Below are 19,211 nucleotides of genomic sequence, written 5' to 3' on the forward strand. Positions count from 1 at the left end.
ACCAGGGGAAACCATACAAGATTCGCTTTCAAATGTGTGCCATTCTGCTCTAGGGCTGATCAAGAGAAACAGTCTGGTAGCTTGGAAAGTTAGAGCCCATAGCTAGGCACCAGCTCAATTAAAAAAAAAAACAAGATGATACAAAGGACTCATCCAGTACCAAAGACCCTTCTGTAATTTCTCAACTTTGAAGTGAGGTCTGGGGCAGGGCTGACCTGCTGACATGCCTCAGCCCCCTAGCACCAGCTAGGTATTAGGATTCTACCAACCCCTTTCTTTACCTTATCACATAGCACCAAGGTGTCTTTATCTGTCATTCCTGTCTTCAAATAAATATTGTCACTGACGCTATGAAGGGCCTGACAAGGCCCTATGCCTTCTACATTTCTCTAGGCTCCCTAGATCAAAGTCACTTTACATATCTATTCACATATCTACTACTCTCAAACCCATTAATATCAGCCCCATCCTTCTAATATGTCTATGGCACATTTTCTCTATTTTTGTATTGTTAATATTTTATTGTTGTATTATTCTATTGTTAATAAGCATATTAGACCTATGCTTCTCTTGGAAATTATTTTGTATATGTTTTGAATTTAACTTTCTACATACATGTTGGATTTCCCCAATAGAATGTAAACTCTTGTAGGGTAGGGACAGTTCGATTTTTTCATGGCACTTTCCCCCAGAGTTATGAAGATCAAGTGAAATGATTATAAAGTGCATGGCACAAGGTAAGTACTATATAAATGTTACCTATTTGCTATTATTATTATTATTATATCCCCAGCACTTAACCACAATGTCTGGCACATAGCAGTTGCTTGTTGAATTGAGCTGAATTGAAAAAGCAAAGGGTTTATTTTGTAAAAGGATTGTAACAGAGAAACACTGCTATGAAAGTAGGAACAAAAAGCTAAACTAGGCACAGACAGTTGCAAATGACAAATTAGAAGGTGTATATTTAAAAACTTGGGGTATGTTTTTCAGAGATAGGGGGATAAGCATATCAGAGAATAGATGAGAAAATAATGAAGAAATAGATGATTTCCTCCTTAAGTTGGAAAGCCAGGGGACTACAGGTATGAAATGCTGCATATGGTGCCAGTTGACTGAGGGGTAAAATCAAAAGACATCAATAAAACCTTTTCTTTAAAAAAAACAGAATTAAGGTTAAAAAAAAAAGCCACATCTGCCCTCAAAAACTAACGTCCTATGGTCACAAGCCCAAAACGAGTTCTTGGAAAAACTTAAAAAGGAATTAAAAAATCAAATAAGAGAGATCAAGGAAAAATTAGGAAAAAATAAAAACAAGAAAGTTATGAAAAGAAAGTTGTGGTACATGATTGTAATGGAATACTAATGTCCTATAAGAAATGATGAGCTTGATGATTCTAGAAAAACATGGAAAGAAATGCATGAAATAATGAGGAGTAAAACAGAGAGAATGTTATTATACAGTAACAGCAACATTGTTTTAAGAATGTCAGTGAGCAACCCAATCATTTAGATTATTATAAATACCCAAATTAATGATGTATGAATGTATGTATGTATGAAGATGCTATCTGCATCCAGAGAAAGAACTGATAAGCAGAAATATGTATAGAATGGTTTTATATGTGTATACATATTTGTGTCTAATGGTAGCCATCTCTAGGGTGGGGGAAGGGAAGAAGAAAAGAAAAACGTTACATGATAACTTTATTATATATTTAAAAAGAAGAGCTAGTTGTACGTGATAGACTTGCAGTTTCACTTTTTGCCTATTCTACTGTTATGGAAATGCTTATTTTATTTCTTAAGGTCAGAATAAAATATTTTTAAAAATAGAAGTGGAGGGGTGAGGAGGAAGGAGAGATAGTTTGTTTGGGTTTCCCCAGAGTCAGGGCAAGACTGCAGAGATGTCTCTCCTAAGGTAGAATATGTCTATGTGTCTAATCAGCTACCAGTGTTGGGTTCAGCACTCTCCTCACCTTCTCCAGGGATGGTCAACTCTCCAAGAGAGGAAGGGCAGAGATTGTTTCCATGAAGGAAAGAAAAGGGCTGAATGACAAAAATCTTCTGCATTAGATATGTCTTAGGGAAATCTTATGAATTATAAAAGAACGGGAGCAAACTTGACCCTTTTAGTTGGCAGGAGAAAATCCCCATGCTGACCTCCGTAGAAGAAAGAATCCTGATATGTACACATTTGTGGACCCTAGGACATGGGCTTCCTGATACTCGATCAAGAGCTGTTACAGCCACATGGAGATGCTTTCTCCCTCTGTGTCTGGGAGCAGAAATCAGAGGGAAGAGAGACAAGGCACTTCTCAGTCTTTTTGACCTCCAGAGACCTGACTTTGAGCTGCCATCTTGGTGAGATTGGAGGATGACTTCATGGACACTGTAGGGGAGTCCAGCTTCACTTTATCCAGCAGAGTTTTCTTGATAGCAGCTGGAGAGATCTTCTCTTTGTCAGCCATGGACTGTAGCTCTCTGCCAAATACATATCAAGAAGGGTTGGAAGGAAAGGGTTAGAAAGGAAAGACAGTTCTGGATTTGGAATTTCTATTGGTGAGAGGGTGAGAAGCCCACAGCCTCATGGAGCCTGCCTATTGGAGGGTCGAAGTCTGGCTGAACTTAAGATAGACATTGACTAAGGAGAGCACATCCAGGAGAGCGACCAGGAGATGAGGGTGATTCAAAACCCTGTCCTATGAGCAACCACTGAAGGAATGGGGGATGTTCCTTTAGGAAGGATACGATTTCCATGTTCAAGTATTCAAAGAACTATCTTGGTTTTTTTCAAAATTTTTGTGATTAAAACAAACATTTCCATAACATAGTATAATAAAAAAAGATTGCACAAGAAATTGCAACTCTATTTTGTACAACTGGCTAGTGCTTTAAAAATTCAGGTACCCTGTAAATTTCTTTTTTCCCCACTTTTTTTGTGTAAGACAAATTTGACTTATTCTGCAAAGCTCCAAAGGGGTGAATTTATATAAATGGAAGGAAGCTACAAGCAGAAAGATCTCCACACCGAAGAGCTTTTTGACAGTTAGACGTAGATGTTCAAGCAGAGACTGTATACCTATTTGTTGGGGCTGTGGTAGAGGGAATTCATGTTTCAGGTAGCAGTTCAGTTAGCTTAAGGTCATACAGTTAATAAGTGTTGGCGTTAGGATTTGAATGAAGATCTTTTAACTCCAAATCCAGTATTCTCTCAACTGTACCATCTTGCCTAGATGACCATGAGCAGAAGTTCTTAAGCTTGTCTATATCATGGGCCCCTCTGGTAGTCTGGTGAAGCCTGTGGATCTCTTCTCGGAATATTTTTAGATGTATAAAATAAAACAATAGGATTACAATGGAAAATAATATTAAAATTAAATTTAAAAATTTTTTAAAAGTAAAAAAAATTATAGAGCATCTGAAATTTATCTGTCAACCCCTGATCCACAGATAATTACCACTCCCCCCAAATTACCAAAAAGTTGTAGGGGAATCATATCAAAGCAGGACAAGCAACAGCAGACCTATGACAAACTATTCAAATAAATGATGAATGATGTTATGTTTTTTCTGCCATGTTTTTCTCATCTGGATTGTTACTGACTAAGCTCCTGGAGGGTAGGTTGAGACCAGAGAATTGCTTGAAGAAAATGAAGAGGGAAGAAGAATAGGGAGCCTACCGTGTACGGATGCAGGAAGCCTCCACAGCATTGATGAGGAGGGAGCGGAAGCCACCACTCTCTAAGAAGTGCAAAGCATGGATAGTGGCTCCCCCAGGGGAGCAGACATTGTCCTTGAGCTGTCCAGGGTGTTCTTCAGACTCCAAGAGCATCTTGGCAGCTCCCTACAGTAGAAGGAAGATGGATTAGACCAGAGGAAGGAACATATTGACTTGCAGTGACAGAGTCTTCTGTTCTCTGAATCCATTAGATTCCTACTAAGAAACCTTTTAGGAAATGGAGTTGCCCCTACCCCACCTTTCTACTAGCCCCTAAACAAAGCCTAAAGTTCTAGCCCCAAATCTGAGTGAGAGAGCTTCCTTTTCATATGGTCCAAGAGTCAGAAAGTCACTAACCAATAAAGCCTGGGCCCCCAGATGGATTGCCAAACGCCGAGGTAGCCCCATCTTCACCCCACCATCTGCCAATGCATCCAAAGCTGTAAATGCCTGTAGGAGAGATAATTACTGAGCCTTTGGGAAAGAAAAAGGAGCCTTGATAAGCCTAACAAAGGGAAGAAGCCCTTGGTATCTCCCTCTTAGGCTGAAGGAAATTACCCCAGGAACTTCACCTTCCCTCCATTAGCTCCACAGATCAGGCACTTGCCTAACCCCTTCAATTCTATAACCTGCCCCACACCATAAGTTCTCACATAGGCAGGCCCGCTACCGCTGAGGCCTGTGACAGCATCAATAAGGTCCTCTTCCACCTCGGTGCAGAAACCCACGCTGCTCATTAGCTGTTCCAAAAGTTTCCCATCCTCCACCTGGGCATGGGTTCCTGTAGCATAAACTGTGGCACCCTCCCGTACTATCACAGGGGTATTGGTCATGCAACGGATGACTTTAGGGGCTGGCTGGAAGGCTGTCAGTTTCTGGGGAAAGAAAGTAGATTATGCTTCTAAGCAATCCTTCAGCATCATCTTCCCTGTTCCCCTTCTCCCTTTGTCACTAATTCACAATTACACTATTTTCTCCACCAGTCCTGAAGCCCACCAGCACCTGAAAACATCCACCTCCCACCTTGATGTGCAATGCCAAAGGGATTGGTACCTTCTCAATGGAGCTAATTGTGACTCCAGCTGCACAGGAGACCACAAGGTGCCTGTCCTTGATATCAGCTCCAATCTCATCAAGAATGAAGGGGATGATATGAGGTTTCACAGTCAAGAAAAGTACATCACTTTGCTGCACTGTTTCCTTGTTGCGGGAGGTTAGGTTTATACCAATTTTCTGCCAAAATTTATAGAGAGATCATGGTTAAGAATATCATGGCTAAGAACAGTGGGGGCCAGGTTGTCAGACCCTCACTCACAGTTATAACCCTGTCACTATTGCAGCTCTCCCTAAAAATTTCATTAAAAGTTCTTTCCCTTCGTAAAGCCCTTAGATCCTACAGAGGTTGCTGTCACTACTGTTATTAGATAGATGAATAGCTTGAGTTCTGGCAAAAGGGGGTAACCCTCAACCCCAGTTCATGAACTCTTTACCCAACTTATGTCAATGAACATTTATTAAGCATCTATGTGCACAGTCTCAGGCCAGATGCTGGAAAATAGCTTATGATCATACATACGGTACTGGAAGGAAGCCTTTTTTTCACAATAGCCCTATTAGGCAAGTGTTAAAAGTATTTTTATCCCCATTTTTCAGATGAGAAAATTGAGGTTCAGAAAGACTGAAAGACTTGTTTAAAGACATATAATAAATGTATTCTGGCACTTAAGCCTAGGTCTTTTGACTCCACAACCAATGCTCTTTTTACTCCATTAGTAAATTTGAGCCTATCCAGGCATTTCTGACTCAAATGCATAGGGAGAGAGAAGAAAGGCTAGACAACAAGTTGAAATATTGTGATGAAATAGGAAAGGCTTCTGAACTTGGCATCATAAGAAGACAGTACACGTCTCAGCTACAGCGTGGCAAAGTAGGGAGCATTTTTTTCCACTGTTCCTCCTGCTTCCCCCGGGTACCTTGTTCACCAAAACATACTGCCTTCAGGATGTAGATTTGTGCTTTGCCAGTGGATTCCTCATGTTAGCAATCAGTCTTCACATCTTCAGTGTTAGAGACACTAACCATATCCTCAGTGCCATCCCTTATCAACAAATCAACATCTATAAAACCCAACAAATAGAAAGACACAGACCTGACCTATCATCCAATGGGTTCAGTTTGGTTTGGGAAGTCAAAACTCCACTCCACAGACTCCAACATTCTTTCCTCCCTCCCACCCATATTCTACTCTTTTTACTTACTCGGAGTGCAGAGACTGTGGGCAGGTCCATATCTGGTGAGCTGGCAATTATCTTGTGAGAGGCCAGGATGCCTAGTGGGGAAGGTAAAGTTGTTTCAATTCCAGACCAATGTTCCCCAGAGTCTTTAGGGTTCCACCAGGAACCTCTGCTTCCTATCCCTTATCTGTACCCTTCCTAAAACAACACAACTAAGCTATGTATGTCTCTATCACTGGTAAAAATGTTACTTCTCATCCTGGGGACTTCTGTAGCATCTGGAAAAATCAGAGTTGAGCCTTACTTCAAAGTCAAGTTCAAATACTGAACAAGTATTGATTTCCTGTAGAACCAGAGGATGTTTGATGAAGAGGATAGAGGACCAGTTTTGGAGCAAAGGGAAATCTGAGTGAACTCAGGCCTGAAGGTCCTTCCTCTACCTAAAACATATGAGCTGTGTGGCCACAGGCAAGTCACTTAACCTCTCAATTACACAGGCAACTTTTTTTCCTCTCCAAATTTATTTATTTGTTTTCAATTTTCATCAATCACTTCCATAAGTTTCAAATTTTCTCCCCCTCCCTACACCCCCTCCCCAAGACAGCATACAATCTAATATGGGATCTACACATACATTCTTATTAAACATATTTTCACATTAGTCATATTGCACAGAAGAATTAAAATGAATGGGAGAAAGCATGAGTAAAACTAAGCAAAACCAAACATAACAAAAGAGAAAATAGTCTGCTTCATTTTGTGTTCTGACTCTAGTTCTTTCTCTGGATGTGGATGGCATTTTGCATCGAGTCCTTTGGAAATGTTTTAGGTCTTTGCATTGCTGTGAGGGACTAAGTGTATCAAAAACAGCCCTTGCTTACTGTGGCTGTTACTGTGTACAATGTTCTCCTGTTTCTGCTCACTTCACTCAGCTTCAGTTCATATAAGCCTATCCAGGTATTTCTGAAGTCTGCCTGTTCCTCATTTCTTATAACACAACAGTATTCCATTACATCCATGTACCACAACTCACTCAGCCATTTCCCAATTGATGGGCATTCCCTCGATGTCCAGTTCTTGGCCACCACAAAAAGAGCTGCTATAAATATTTTTGTATATGTGGGACCTTTACCCATTTTTAACAGGCAACTTTTTTTTTTGAGATAGTTCGGGTTAAGATACTTGCCCAGGGTCACACGGCTAGTAAGTGTCTGAGGCCAAATTTGAACTAAGTTTCTTCTGACTCCAGGGATTCTGTTCTACCCAACTAGCTGCCCTGACAGACAACCTTCTAAGAATGTATGTAAGTTACAGGCCAGTTTCTGATGGAGTGAGTTTCCATGAAGGTTGCATTTCACTGAACTGAAATCAGAGGTCCCGATTGGGGGGAAAAAAATCTATCTACAGCTCTATCTATCTATCTAAATATATACAAATGTAGTTATATAAAAATATCTACATATATAGGTGTATACATATGCCGATACAGGCATATATATATATATATATATATATATATATATATATATATACATATATATATATATGTATTTTCCCTATTTTGACTTGTGGCTCAGATCTCTCTCTCTCTCTGTCTGATAAGGAGTTTCCAATAAGGAACCTCTTCTGCCTGCCCCTCAATTTATCAGTCAACAAGTATCTATTAAGTATCTACTATGTGCCTGGTACTATTTGGAGTCCAAATAAAATGAAAAGAAAAAAAGAAAAGAAAGAAACAATTCCTACTCTCAATGAGCTTGTATTCTAATGGTGAAGTATGTATGAAAATATATACAGAATAAATACAAAAATTTAATAAATACACGCACAAAATAGTTAAATACAAGGTAGGGGGAAGGGAAGGTACTAGTAGGTACTTGGGGGTCGGGGATCCGGGAAAGGCAACTAAGTTCAGTCTTAAACTTTAGCTCAGTTGGGGAATGATCCGTCTGTCCTCTAGGACCCCGTTTCCTACCTGCCGCCGTGAAGCCTTTAGCCAGGGCAAATGCCAGTTGGCCAGCTCCAATGAAGCCCACACTCATGGTCCCAGAGATTCAGCTTAGCCAGCAGAACGGTAACAGCTGAAACTGGATACAGAGGAAGAAGCTGCCACTAGCCAGACGGGTAGGGATTGCACAGGGAAAGAAAACACAGCTACAGGCCAGAGCAACTCTCCTACCCACCCATTCCTATGCCCAGCCCACAGAAAAGTTGACCCTCTTTTACCGTTAGATTACCCACCTGATGACTCCACCTCTCCATGGCCCCCTTTTCCCCCACCTCCCCCTCTTCTTGGGAAAAGTGAGGTCCCCCATGTTTGCTCGTTAGAGGAATGCTCACCCAAGGGAAGAAGAGGGCCGTCCTTTTCTTCACCAGAACGATCAAACTGGGGGCAGAAAAGGAAAGAGAGAGAAGAAAGAGGGAAGAAGCGTCTCCCAGTTACAAAGATAATGGGAATGAGGAGGAGTGGGGATGAGGGTGAAGGAAAAGCTTTTCTGGTTGGAAGCAGGACCACACCCCCTCCCGACTGCAAGCGTTCTCCGCCTAATTGCAGCCACCACCTTAGGAGCAACCCCCTTTCCCGTTCTCCATCCCCGCCTCCTCCCAGTTACCTACAACAGGACAAACCTACAGAATAGAAATAGGTCCACGTGTCAATCCCAAGTTCCACCAAGCTCCTTCCCCAGTCAACGCTGCCTCAGCCAATCGGAGGCCGAAGAGCTACGTCAGGGCCAATCATAGTGCGGGGCTGGATCCCGGGATGTGCGATTGCATCATTCGCTTGATTTTTCAGACTGCTACGTTGTACCGGGCTCTACTATATTGTAGAATCCAAATCTAGCGTCTTTGGGTCCAGACCTCTCAACAGAATCTCACGACAAAGTTAAAGATACACCCAGTCGCAGTGTCTCTTACAATTCAGAGGCAGTGGAAAGAGAAGGGGCTCTGAGGTCAGAGCACTTAGGTCCATGCCTAGAATCTGATTCTAGCTACTGTGAAACCTTGGCCAAGAGTCACTTAACCTCTTTTGACCTCAGTTTCTTCATCTGTAAAATGAGGGGATTGGCCTAGATACCATCCAGGTTCCGTCCAGCTCTAATTCTTTGATTCCTGAACAAAGGTGGCATGATGCACTGGAAAGAGTTGTGGGTGTCAGGAGACTGGGGCTCTAGGGTCTACTCCTCCCATTTAAGAATGGTATGATTTAAAAAAAATAGAATGATATGATTTGAAACAAAGTGCAAGTCTTACTAATTTTCGATTTAATTCAATAAACATTTATGAAACTCCTAGCTTGTGATGGGCACTATGCTAACTCTGGAAATATAAAAAGAAAGAAAGAAAGAAAAAAAGGAAGGAAGAAAAGGAAGGAAAAAAAGAAAGAAAATCAGTCTCTCCCTTAAAGAACTTACCATCTAATGGGGGAAAACAACACAAGAAAGGAAAGGATGAAGGGGAAGGGGAAGGGATGATGTTTGGTGTAGTCAAAACCAAGTGCAGTTGCTGATAGAGAATGAAGAGTTCTGAAGAGTTCAGAGTGCTCTATAGAGGTTTCTTCCATCTCTAAATCTATGCCTATGAAGTCACTTTACATTAACCTTTTGGTCTCAGTTTCCTCATCTGTAGCACTAGGCCGGATTAGGTCAGGAATTGTTAATTTTTATTTTTTTTTTTGGCTCATGGACCCCACCATCTCACAACAAGTTTTTAAATGCATCAAATAAAATACATAGGATTATAAAGGAAATTTGTTAAATTGAAATGCAGTTATTAAAATATTAGAGAGAGACAGAGATACACACACACACACACACACACACACACACACACACACACACACACAAAGGATTCCTAGGCAAGATGGTCTCTTGAGTCCCTTTGATCACTATTGTCATAAGAATGAAGGGTTCTAAATGCCATTCAATTAAAAAAAAAATTAAGTACCTACAATGCACTGTGCCAAGCAGTGGGGAGATAAATATGAAAAAAAGAACAGTGCCCTCAAGGTGCTTGACAGTATAATGATGGAAGAAACCATACAAAAGGAAGCTGAAAAGTTGCAAGGGGTGGGAAGGTGGGGTAGAGAGGGGAGGAACCCAACAGTAGGGCTTGGAGGAAAAGTCCGAGAAGTCCCAAAGTCATGCAGCCTACTGAAAAATGAGTTCTGAGCTGAGTTTCTCCCTAAAAGGAAGATTTGGATGGTTCCATCAATCAGAGGAACAAAGAGTGGTGATGAGGTAGAGTCCCAAGGCTGAGGGCATTTGGCAGAATGGTAAGATTTACTCAATAATGCGCTTCCTGAGGCATGATGAAAAAGTCAGTCAAGTCCCAAAGTAGTGCAGCCAGGTAAGAAATGAGAGGCCAGAAACCCATTTACATCTGCTGTCCTTGTTCTTGGCAAAGATACTGGAGTGGTTTGCCATTTCCTTTTCCAGCTCATTTTACAGATGAGGAAACTGAGGCAAACAAGGTGAAGTGACTTCACACAGCTAGGATAGGTCTGAGGCCGGATTTGAACTCAGGTCTTCCTGAATCCAGGCCCAACTCATTATATTAGCTGCCCTTTATAAATGATCCTATAACAAATAATAGAGACTCACTGAATTTTATTGAATGACATAGATCTGTGGTTTTAGAAAAATTATTTTGGTAGATGTGAAGGATCGAGTGGATAGGGACAGACTTGAGGTAGGGAGGGGATTTAGGAGGTACTGCAATAGTCCAGGCAAGAAAAGATGAGGGTCTAAACAAAAAAATGACTAAGTAGAGAGAAGAGGAAACTGCAAGAGGTGTCGTGGAAATAGAATTGACAAGATCTGGCGGCTGCCTGGTGATGTGAGAGCTGGTTAATTGGTTGGTTGGTTGGTTGTTGCCTTTGTACTTGAAGAGGACCAAAGTGACATCACTATGTTGGGTTCAATACCATATTTCACCTCACACTTGTTGCACCCTGTGTGGATTATTTTTTTAGTCCAAAAATTGGTTCATAACCTTTCATCACATAATCATTGCATGATATAATTCTGTTCCTCACAATGCTTTAAAGATAAACAGAGCAGCAATGTGTTCGCCAGTGGCATATGAATATGCCTTTATCTATCTCTCGCACAGTGTGAGCTGTGAGCCTAGAATTCTCAGCGCACACATTTTGTCAGTACATTTCCAAAAGCCAACTTGCATGGTTTGTTTAGAGCACTGCAGTACTAACAGTATTGTCACTTAACCCAATGAAGAGCTGTAGGTGCAAGAGAAGTGGGTGAGCAGGTGAAGTTGCCATGAGTAAGTCACCTGATATAGTAAGACTTTCATCTTCCCAATTCTAATGTATATTTACAAGTATTCTATGCATCCTAATCTTGCACCAAAGACAGTTTAGTAATAAGTGATTTTTAAGTAATACTGGCATAATTATTTTTTAAAAAAACCTTCCCATAATGGTTGCACCCCACTTCTTTTGCCAAAATTTTGGCATAAAATCTGTGATGACTATGTGGTGAAATATGATATGTGGTGTGTCTGGCTGTGACTGATCAGACCAACATGAGCTTAGAAGACTCTACCACCGTTGGACACAAATCATCCATAGGAATTTGGGCCATTAGAAAAATAGTGGTGCCCTTGATGGCAATCCAAGTGTTTGGAAGATAAATAATAATAATTATTTAACCTCCTAAGTTCTACTAAAATCTTTCACTGATACTTCATGGTAGAGTGGAAGTGATGATGAGTTCTCCAAGACTATGAGCTCCAAGCAGTGGAGCTCAACGTCTGGCATTAGGAGTTGAACTGTTGATTGGTTGGTTGGTGGTTGGCTGGTTATTCGTTCTCAAGGAGGACCAAAATGACATCACTATGCTGGAGTCAAATTTCAGTGTTTCTGACTGTGACTGATCAGACCAATTTGAGCTTGGAATGTTCTACCACAGGTCAGGCACAAATAGTCCATGTGAACATTCAGGGTGGATATTCTAAATTTGCGCATCCTGCATTTCCTTTAAGCTGTTTCAATTCTGCTTTGCTGCGGGCACACCACACTGAGTGGTTCTGTGTGAGTGTCTCCCATGTTGCACAATCAATTCCAAAATTCTTAAGGGAAACCTTGAGAATGTCCTTGTATCAATTCTTCTGACTACCATGTGAATGCTTGCCCTGTGTGAGTTCTCCAAAAACAGTCGTTTTGGCAAGCATCTTTTTGCATTTGAGCAATGTGACCAACCTATTGGAGTTGTGCTTTCTGGAGCAGAGTTTGAAAGCTTGGCAGTTTAGTTGGAGTAAGGACCTTAGTGTCTAGTACCTTATCCTGCCAGGTGATTTTCAGAATCTTCCTAAGACAATTCAAATAGAAGAGATTCAGTTTTCTGGCATGGCGCTGATATCTTGTCCAGATTTCACAGGTATACACCAATGTATGTTTGTAGTTAATGGGTCAACTTAAGCAAATTTGTAGAGGTCCATCACCAGATTAGCAGAAGAATGAGGAATTGTGGGGTCACAGCTACCTTGATGATGTATTCTGAGTTAGTGGAGGAAATATCTATATCACTCCTTCAAGTAGTGAAGAAACCACTTTAAGTCAGCCCTTCACTCATCCATAAAAATGTATTGATGCACATTTGAACTGTACAGTGTGGTATAGTGGCTAGGGGGCTAGCTTTGGAGTCAGGAATCAATCAATCAAACCATAAGTATTTATTAAAAGTCTACTACGTTCCAGGCTCTCATTTTTTTTCCAGTGAAGTTTCAGAAGTCCTTCAAGAGGGAAGAAGGTGGTGATGGTGGCTTGAGAAAAGGTTTAGCATAGCTGCTGTGGAGAGTGTGACAGAGAATAAATCAGGAGTGTAAAAGATCAGTGTGCAGCAGTGATCAAAACGAGACCAGATAACAAATCTGTGGTAGACCAAGTCAGCATAGTTGTATGACCTTCTCCAGCATCATCCAGTGGCATATAAGTATGAGTGGAGAAGCAGATACAATGGAAGTGATCCAAGGTTGAAATCTAGAAAGGACTGAGCAATAGCAGGACAAGATTCTAAGAGATGTAAGGACAGAGGAGAGTATCAAGTTGAACTGGTCAAGATTTTTTTTTTTTAATTTAATTTTTAACATTTATTTTCACAAAATTTTGGGTTACAAATTTTCTCCCCTTTCATCCCCTCCCCCCCCAGACCCAAGCTTTCTAATTGCCCCTGTGACCTTTCTGCTCTCTCCTCTATCCTTCCTCCCTGCCCTTGTCTCCGTCTTCTCTTTTGTCCTGTAGGGCCAGATAGCTTTCTTGACCCCTTAACCTGTATTTCTTGTTACCCAGTGGTAAGAACATTACATTTGGTCCTAACACTTTGAGTTCCAACTTCTTTAGCTCCCTCCCTCTCCACCCCTTCCCCTTGGAAGACAGGCAATTCAATATAGGCCATATCTGTTTAGTTTTGCAAATGATTTCCATACTAGTTGTGTTGTATAGGACTAACTATATTTCCCTCCATCCTATCCTGTCCCCCATTACTTCTATTTTCTTATGGTCCTTTCCCTCCCCATGAGTGTTGACCTCGTATTACATTCTCCTCCCCTACCCTCCCCTCTATCCTCCCCCCCACCCTGCTTGTGCCCCTGTCCCCCACTCTCCTGTATTATGAGATAGGTTTTCCTATCAAAATGAGTGTGCATTATATTCTTTCCTTTAGTGGAATGTGATGAGAGTAGACCTCATGTTTTTCTCTTGCCTCCCCTCTTTATCCAACCACTAATAAGTCTTTTGCTTGCCTCTTTTATGAGAGATAATTTGCCCCATATAACTTCTCCCTTTCTCCTCCCAATATTTCTCTCTCACTGCTTGATTTCATTTTTTTTTTTAAGATATGATCCCATCCTCTTCAATTCACTCTGTGCACTCTGTCTCTATGTGTGTGCACGTGTGTGCATGTGTGTGTGTGTGTACTCCCACCCAGTATCCAGATACTGAAATGTTTCAAGAGTTACAAATATTGTCTTTCCATGTAGGAATGTAAACAGTTCAACTTTAGTAAGTCCCTTATGACTTCTCTTTGCTGTTCACCTTTTCATGGTTCTCTTCATTCTTGTGTTAGAAAGTCAAATTTTCTTTCTAGCTCTGGTCTTTTCATCAGGAAAATTTGAAAGTCCTCTATTTCATTGAAAGACCATTTTTTCTCCTGAAGTATTATACTCAGTTTTGCTGGGTAGGTGATTCTTGGCTTCAGTCCTAGTTCCTTTGACTTCTGAAATATCCTATTCCATTCCCTTCTATCCCTCAATGTAGAGGGTGCCAGATCTTGTGCTATCCTGATTGTATTTCCACAATACTTGAATTTGCAATATTTTCTCTTTCACCTGGGAATTCTGGAATTTGGCCACAATGCTCCTAGGAGTTTCTCTTTTTGGATCTCTTTCATGCGGTGTTCTGCGGATTCCTTGAATATTTATTTTGCCTTCTGGTTCTAGAATCTCAGGGCAGTTTTCCTTGATAATTTCATGGAAGATGATGTCTAGGCTCTTCTTTTGATCATGGTTTTTAGGTAGTCCCAGAATTTTTAGATTGTCTCTCCTGATTCTATTTTCCAGGTCAGTTGTTTTTCCAATAAGATATTTCACATTATCTTCCATTTTTCGAATCTGCGCGGTATGTTCTGAGATATCTGTCTTTCTCATAAAGTCCTTAGCGTCCATCTGTACCATTCCAGTTTTGAAAGATCTATTTTCTTCAGTGAGCTTTTGAATCTCCTTTTCCTTTGGTTAATTCTGCTTTTGAAAGCATTCTTCTCCTCATTGGCCCCTTGCACCTCGCTTGCCAGCTGAGTTAGGCTAGTTCTCAAGGTGCCAATTTCTTCAAGATTTTTTTGGTTCTCCTTTAGCAGGGAGCTGATCTGCTTTTCATGCTTCTCCCTCATCCCTCTCATTTCTCTTCCCAGTCTTTCCTCCACCTCTCTAACTTGATTTTCAAAATTCCTTTTGAGCTCTTCCATGGCCCAAGTCCATTGGGTGGGCTGGGACACAGAATCCTCGATTTCTGTGTCTTTGCCTGATGGCAAGCATTGTTCCTCCCCATCAGAAAGGAAGGGAGGAAGTGTCTTTTCTCTGATAAAGTACCTTTCAATAGTTTTATTTCTTTTGCCTTTTCTGGGCATTCTCCCCAATCAGTGACCTGACCACTGAATGTTCTCCTCACACCCACCTCGCCTCCTGGTCCTCCCAGCCAGCGTTTGGGGACTGAGATTCAAAGGCTGCTTCCCGCCTTAGGGTTTTTGGTGGGGGCAGGGCTGCTAATCAGTGTGAGAATTAAGTTCAGGTGGTCAGGGGCAGGGCCGCCTCTCTGGCTCAGTTCCCTCAGGGGGTTTATGCACAGACCTTCCACAATGGATCCAGGCTCCCGCCTGTTTGGGGAGCCCCTGTCTGTAGCCGCCTCTCAGCTTCTATCTCCTGGGGGGGGCTGAGCCACTCCCCTCTCAACCCGCCAAAGAGACTCTCTCACCTACCCCCGTCAGTCACCTGTTGGTGGGGGGGCTTGTGCCGCCGCTGGAGATCCCGTCTCTGGAGCCTTCTCAGATCTGTGCCTCTCGGAGCCGAGGCCACCGCAGGTCCGGGCTGGGCTCCGCGTCTGCAGAGCGACGGACCTTTTGTGAAAGGTTTGCAGGTCCCTCTGTGGGTGGGGGGACCCGCGTGGCCGCTGGAGATCCCGTCCCCGTAGCCCTCTCGGATCTTTTCCTCACGGTGTCGTGGCCACGGCAGGGCTGCCCTCTGCTCCCCGTTCCGGTGCCCAGTCCACGGCGCGAAGGACCCCCCGCGAGAGGTTTGCAGGTCTCTCTGGAACAGAAATCTCCCTCACTCCAATATTCCGTGGTCTCTGGGTGCAGAATTCGCCCTGGGTTGGTCCCCTCTAGCCGTTCTGTGGTTTGTGGGTTCGGAGCTATGTATATGTGCATCTTTCTACTTCGCCATCTTGGCTCCGCCCCCTGGTCAAGATTTTTGAAGGGAGAGAAAGTGAAGCCAGAGCAGGGTGTTGGAAAACAGGTGGAGTGATTGGAGGTTGTAATTAAAAAGAGAGAATTAGCTTAGGAGGGGTGAAGTGTGAAGAGATCTGGAAGAAAAGACTATTTTCAGACAGAAGAATTTCAGAGTTTTGGATTGTGAAAGGGGAACACTTGTACATACATCACAATGAGTTTATTTGTTGTTGTTCAATACTTTCGTATTGGACTCTTTGTGCCCCTTTATGGATTTTTCTTGGCAAAGATAAGAGTGCTTTGCCATTTCCTTCACCAGCTCATTTTGCAAATGAGGCAACTGAGGCAAACAGGGTGAAGTGACTTGCCTAGGGTCACATCGTTAGTGTCTGAGGAATCTTCCTGACTTCCAGGACTAGAACTCTATCCATTATGCCACCTAGCTGCTCCACTATTAATAATTAAAGATATAAATAAGAGTATGAATGTATGTAAAGTTGAGGTGGAGATGCAGATAATTAGATTTTTTTGAATTGATATTAGAGTTGAAGAGATTGATAAATTGAGAAACAAGAATACTTGAAAGGACATCAGTATTTAAGTTGAAGTCCTCATATATAAGAGTACCATTTGGGGTAGAAAGGAACTATGTGAAAAATACTGAATTCCTTGGGAAAGAAGGTACAGTAACTTGAATGCCAATAAATAAAAGCCATGAAGATCTGAATATGAGGATGTGAATGAACAAACAAGCGTCTAGTGCAGTAGCTAGCCAGTCACTGGTAGGTTGAGGCCACAGAGGCAGACTACCTTCAATTATCACCTTTACCTGCCCTTGACCTTGGCCCTAGATTCATTGCTCTGGAGCTGCCTTTCTTCTCAATAGAGGAACCAGGCTACCCAGTACTTCAATTCTATCTGCTGCTTCAGTTTCCTGAGCAATAATTTTATTAATAATGTTTTTGCTCTAGTCTAAGAGTTCTCTCTAGAAATCAGGTTCCTGGTTGGTGAGTTTTTAGGCCAGATTCACCATTAATTACTGAAAAGGTTATCAAATTAGAAATCTGGAATGGGAAACAAAGGCTTTTAAAGATAAAGATGACTTTGTGCCTGAAAAAAAAAGGACCCCAGCATTTTTCCATGCATGTCCACTACAGGTAGTAGATTTTAAAATTCTTAGACAGATGGAATTGTGTTGGGGGTGTAAGCTCAGTTCCATGTGGACAGTCTCGGGCAGGTAAAAGGTGAGGACTTCTAAACCTCAGAGTTCTCATGAGGCCCCCCAGGGAACAGCTGGGAATTGAGGTGTGAGACTGGGCTATCTCGTGCATTTCTGCCTCTTCCCCGTGGGAAACTTGCCGGGGAGAGCATCCCACCCTTGAGATTGGCCCGGATCTGAGCACACCTATTGTTGTCTAACAGGCACGGTATTCAGGTGCAAACTATGTGGTGGGAGAGCTTAAGTAGGGTCAGGAAAGCCTGAAGGCACTCTTAGCGCTGAGGGGCCCTTAGAGGACAGAAGGCCCCTCTTCCCTCTCCCCTCTTCCCTCTCTCCTCTCTTCTCTCTTCCCTCTCCCTTCTCCCTCTCCCGCTTCCATTCTCTTACTGTATGATCTTTGCCTCCTTGGGAGGAGGATTCCTCTCTCCTGAGGAAGAATTCCCCCTGCACATGTAACCAAGACCCTGAATAAAGCCTAACCCTTGTTCGACTCTGGAAAGTCTCTTCTCTCATACGTTTATCCGGTTTGGCCAGCCAAAGACCTGCGATAGGTAAGGTAAGACTCGGGTAGCCCTTAGGCCTCTAGGCCTGATAGAATTGGTGTACCAGGAACAATCTTGCTAAGCAGTTTCCAAAAGGAGAATGCTTTGATTTGGATAAAATGATGCATTTAAAAAATATCCTTGAATTTTTCAGGTCAAAGATGAATTAAAAAAAAAAACTGAGTGGATAACAGCTAGTATATAAATCTTTAAGATTTTTCAAGTACTTTATAAATATTCTTTCATTTTATCCTCACAACAACCCTGGGAGGTAGATGCTATTATATCTACATTTTACAGTTGAGGAAACTGAAAAAATAAAGTGACTGGCCCAAGGTTATACTACTTGTCAGTGCCTGAAGTGGGATTTAAACACAGGTCTTCCTGATTTCAGGTCCTGGGTTCTATCCATTATGCAGAAACTACCAAAATACAAAATTTAAAATCTTTAAGACTCTTAATAATAAAATAGAAGCCCATCCATAGACCCTAAAACAGAAATGTGCTTTTAGCCAGTCTTGTCCTCCCATCTGTCACTTCTCTTTGTTGTTAAGGAAATGGAAACTGGGAAGGATCTTTTGAAATTCCACAAACCACTGCCTGGGATAAAGAAAATTCTTACAGCCCCTCCATCACTTCCTTATACACTCCCCTCTAACCCATTAGGACAACCACCTTTCCTTACTCCATTATCATCGTAGGTCTTTTCCCTAGTTGCAGGTCACATAAGGAGTCATGAAGACTTGTTTCTTCACAATTTATTAAAAAAAGATTGATAAATGACCCTTCTCTGCCAACTCCCAGGAGCTGATGGGGATTTGGTCACAGTTCATGTCCCTTGAACCCCAGGAGACTTTTACAACTTGGTTCATAAATTTCCTCCTAGAAGAAAAGTACCTTAGAGATTTAGCAAAGAATTGACTACTGTCATTAGTTGCTATAATCCCACCTGGACAGATCGGAACTGGCTTTTGCATGCCTGATTGCTCAATGAAGTCAGCCAAAGGCAAGGAGAAGAGACACAGTCTCCAAATATGGATCCCAGGCAAGGTCAGAACCTTGTTCAAACCTGACAATAATTAGTCATTGCAATTTTGGTGGTATGTCCTAAGAAAACAGACTGGGGGAAGTTAAATAATTGCAAGGAGGATAAGGATGAGCATCCAGATTACTTAGATTGCCTAAAACAGAGGTTCTTAATGTTGTTTTTTTTTTATTATTATAGATCCCTTTGGTCTGATGATTTTTAAAAATAATGTTAGATGTTCTATAATGTATTTAAATGAATAAAATGAAATACATAATATTACAGAGGAAGCCAATTATATTGAAATAAAGATATAATTACCCCCTTCTAAGCACAGAGATCCCTTCCCCCCCTCCCAAAATCTATCCAGGTGGTCTAAAGGAAATTTTTGAAAGGCAGTCTGGCATCAGTGAATGAGCCAGTCAACGATGCCAGGGAACTTGTGGTGACTGCTTTAGTCCCAGACTGGGTGGTATTAATATTGGGTGGCCCTCCAAGAGTCTCTAAGAATTAGT

The 19,211-nt window shown here is 41.8% G+C and overlaps 1 protein-coding gene across 3 annotated transcripts; it reads right to left on the reverse strand.

The window, feature by feature from the left end:
• Nucleotides 1–845: 845 nt before the first annotated feature.
• On the reverse strand, nt 846–8,663 carry PYCR1 (pyrroline-5-carboxylate reductase 1). 3 transcript variants are annotated; one of them, XM_072645370.1, is made up of 9 exons: nt 8,588–8,663; nt 8,296–8,341; nt 7,931–8,067; nt 5,980–6,050; nt 4,775–4,954; nt 4,375–4,596; nt 4,079–4,171; nt 3,684–3,847; nt 846–2,484 (listed from the first exon to the last, which is right to left on the reverse strand). In XM_072645370.1, the coding sequence occupies exons 3-9, from the start codon at nt 7,995–7,997 to the stop codon at nt 2,319–2,321; spliced, it is 963 nt and encodes a 320-aa protein (XP_072501471.1). In that variant the 5' UTR covers nt 7,998–8,067; nt 8,296–8,341; nt 8,588–8,663; the 3' UTR covers nt 846–2,318. The 3 variants fall into 3 exon arrangements, with proteins under 3 accessions (XP_072501471.1, XP_072501470.1, XP_072501469.1); XM_072645369.1 differs by having other exon boundaries at nt 7,931–8,042; nt 8,588–8,659; XM_072645368.1 differs by lacking the exon at nt 8,588–8,663 and having other exon boundaries at nt 8,296–8,431.
• Nucleotides 8,664–19,211: the final 10,548 nt, after the last annotated feature.

This window comes from Notamacropus eugenii, chromosome 2 (genome assembly GCF_028372415.1).
Source record: "Notamacropus eugenii isolate mMacEug1 chromosome 2, mMacEug1.pri_v2, whole genome shotgun sequence".
In the NCBI taxonomy this organism is placed as follows: Eukaryota; Metazoa; Chordata; class Mammalia; order Diprotodontia; family Macropodidae; genus Notamacropus; species Notamacropus eugenii.